The sequence below is a fragment of the Mandrillus leucophaeus genome, unplaced genomic scaffold, assembly GCF_000951045.1.
Source record: "Mandrillus leucophaeus isolate KB7577 unplaced genomic scaffold, Mleu.le_1.0 Scaffold7, whole genome shotgun sequence".
NCBI classification, from domain to species: domain Eukaryota; kingdom Metazoa; phylum Chordata; class Mammalia; order Primates; family Cercopithecidae; genus Mandrillus; species Mandrillus leucophaeus.
The window spans coordinates 7,359,207-7,361,621 of NW_012107585.1; the positions used below are offsets into that span (position 1 = coordinate 7,359,207).

At 51.7% G+C, this 2,415-nt stretch overlaps 1 protein-coding gene across 1 annotated transcript in view; it reads left to right on the forward strand.

Annotated features, from left to right (window-relative positions):
- Positions 1 to 2,415, forward strand: part of TMEM120B (transmembrane protein 120B) — a 77,722-nt gene that overhangs the window by 19,981 nt on the left and 55,326 nt on the right. The window contains exon 5 of the mRNA XM_011964554.1: positions 862 to 957. Coding sequence (XP_011819944.1) covers positions 862 to 957 — 96 coding nt within the window. The remainder of the gene's footprint in view (positions 1 to 861; positions 958 to 2,415) is intronic.

A 2,415-nucleotide genomic window follows, 5' to 3' on the forward strand; every position in this document is an offset into this window, starting at 1 on the left:
CACACCCCACATCCCACATGCCACACCCACACCACACACCCATACCCCACACCCACACCACACACCCATACCCCACACCCACACTATACCCCACACCCACAACCATACCCCATACCCACACCATACCCCATACCCACACCATACCCCATACCCCATATTCACACCCCACTCTCACCCCACACCTTATCCTGCACCCCACCCCACACCCCACCCCACACCCCACCCCACACTTCCCGCTTGGCTCAGAGACCTCCGGTGTTCTGCTCCTTCAGCTCAGGGAAGATGCATCCAAGCTAGAATTTTTGCATAAATAAAAACCTGTTCACAGGTGAGGCTCTCGCTGTTGGAGTTTCTGACACTCTCCTCCTCTCGCACCTGGGAGAGGCGTTCCTGCCTTCCTTCCTTTTTCAGAGTCAGTATGTTGGGTGGATGGGACTTCCCATTTCCCAAATAGCCCTGCTCTGTTCCATGCCCTATCACGCACACACTTCTCCTGGGAGATGGGCAGTCCTGTCTACCCTGAGTCTACCCCATTTCCAGACGGCCGCAAACCCTGGCCTTTCAGCAGCAGCAGTTGGTTGATGGAAGAGGCCCTGTCTCTGCCCCCTGCCTGTCTCCAGCATGGGCCCAGAGCCCCAGACCAGAGTCCAGGGACATGGGCCTTCTGCATACTTGGCCCTCTTCCCCTCATTGGTCACCACCAATCTGTCAAGGCCAGGTCTCTCCTTTAGTGGGATGGAAAGGTCCTTATGGGCCATGGCAGTGGCTGTAGGACAAGGGTCTGATGGGGCTAAGGGCCATGCCCAGGTACTGGAATAGTCACGGTAAGGGGCACTCCCCTGGGCGTGTCTGTCGTGGCAGGTTTGCCTACAAGGACGAGTATGAGAAGTTCAAGCTCTACCTGACCATCATCCTGCTCCTGGGTGCCGTGGCGTGTCGATTTGTCCTTCACTACAGGTAGTGGGTATGGCCATGTGCGCCTGGGCCTGGGCATGCAGACATCAGGTGGGGGCCAAGAGAGAGGGATCCAGGGGACCCAGGGCCTCTCCTGTTTCTGTGTTGTTTGGCGTGATGAGGTGTAGGGGAGAGAGGGGCCATTTCTCATGGGAAGTGCCAGTCCTGTCTGTCCCACCTCCATCCAACAAGTATCTGTTAAATGGCTGCTGGAAAGGCCTTGTGCTAGTTAAGAAAGAGTTGATTACCAGGTGTGATGACTCATGCCTGTAATCCCAGTACTTTGGGAGGCCAAGGCAGGCAGATCATTTGAGGTCAGGAGTTCAAGACTAGCCTGACCAACATGGTGAAACACCATCTCTACTAAAAATATAAAAATTAGTTGGGCATGGTGGAGTATGCCTTTAGTCCTAGCTACTTGGGAGGGTGAGACAAGGAGAATCGCTTGAACCCAGGAGGCAGAGGTTGCAGTGAGTTGAGATCTCTGCACTCCAGCCTGGGTGACAGAGCGAGACTCTGTCCCCTGCCCGCCACAAAAAAAAAAGGAGTTCACTGTGGTCTGTCCGTACAGTGGCATATCGTTCAGCTATAAAGGGAAATGAAATGTTGGGCGTGGTGGCTCACACCTGTAATCCCAGTACTTTGGGAGACAGGAGGACTACTCGAGATCAGGAGTTTGAGCCCAGCCTGGGCAACACAGCAAGACCCCTGTCTCTACAAAGATAAAAAATGAAATTATTTAGCTGGGTGCAGTGGCTCACACCTATAATCCCAGCACTTTGGGAGGCTGAGGTGGGAGGATTGCTTAAGCCTAGGAGTTCGAGGCTGCAGTGAGCCGTGATCACACCACTGCACTTTAGCCTTGGGGACAGAGGGAGACCTGGTCTGAACAAAAGAGAGAGAGAAATGAAGCTGTGTCACTGACCCAGGGTGCTGCATGGATGAACCTTGGAAACGTGATGCTGAGTAAAAGAACCAGTCACAAAAAGATACACAGTAGGATTCCATTGCTGAGAACTGCCCAGAACAGGCAAATAGAGACAGGGAGTAGGTGAGTGGTGGCCAGGGGCTGCGGGAGGCAGGAACTGAGGGCATGACTGCCACTGGGTACAAGGTTTCTTTTTAGAGTAATAAGAATGTTCTCCCAGCCTGGGCAACATGGTCAAACCCTGTCTGTACTAAAAATACAAAAATCAGCCAGGCGTGGTGGTAGGTGCCTGTAATCCTAGCTAAGAGGTTGAGGCAGAAGAATCACTTGAACCTGGGAGGCAGAGGTTGCAGTGAGCCAAGATTGTGCCACTGTACTCCAGTCTGGATAACAGAGCAAGACCTTATCTCCAAAAAAAAAAAAAAGAATGTTCTGGAATTAGGTAATCGTTGTACAACTCTGAATATACTAAAAATCACTAAATTATATACTTTAAAAGAACAAATTTTATGGTATGTGAATTATATCCCAAT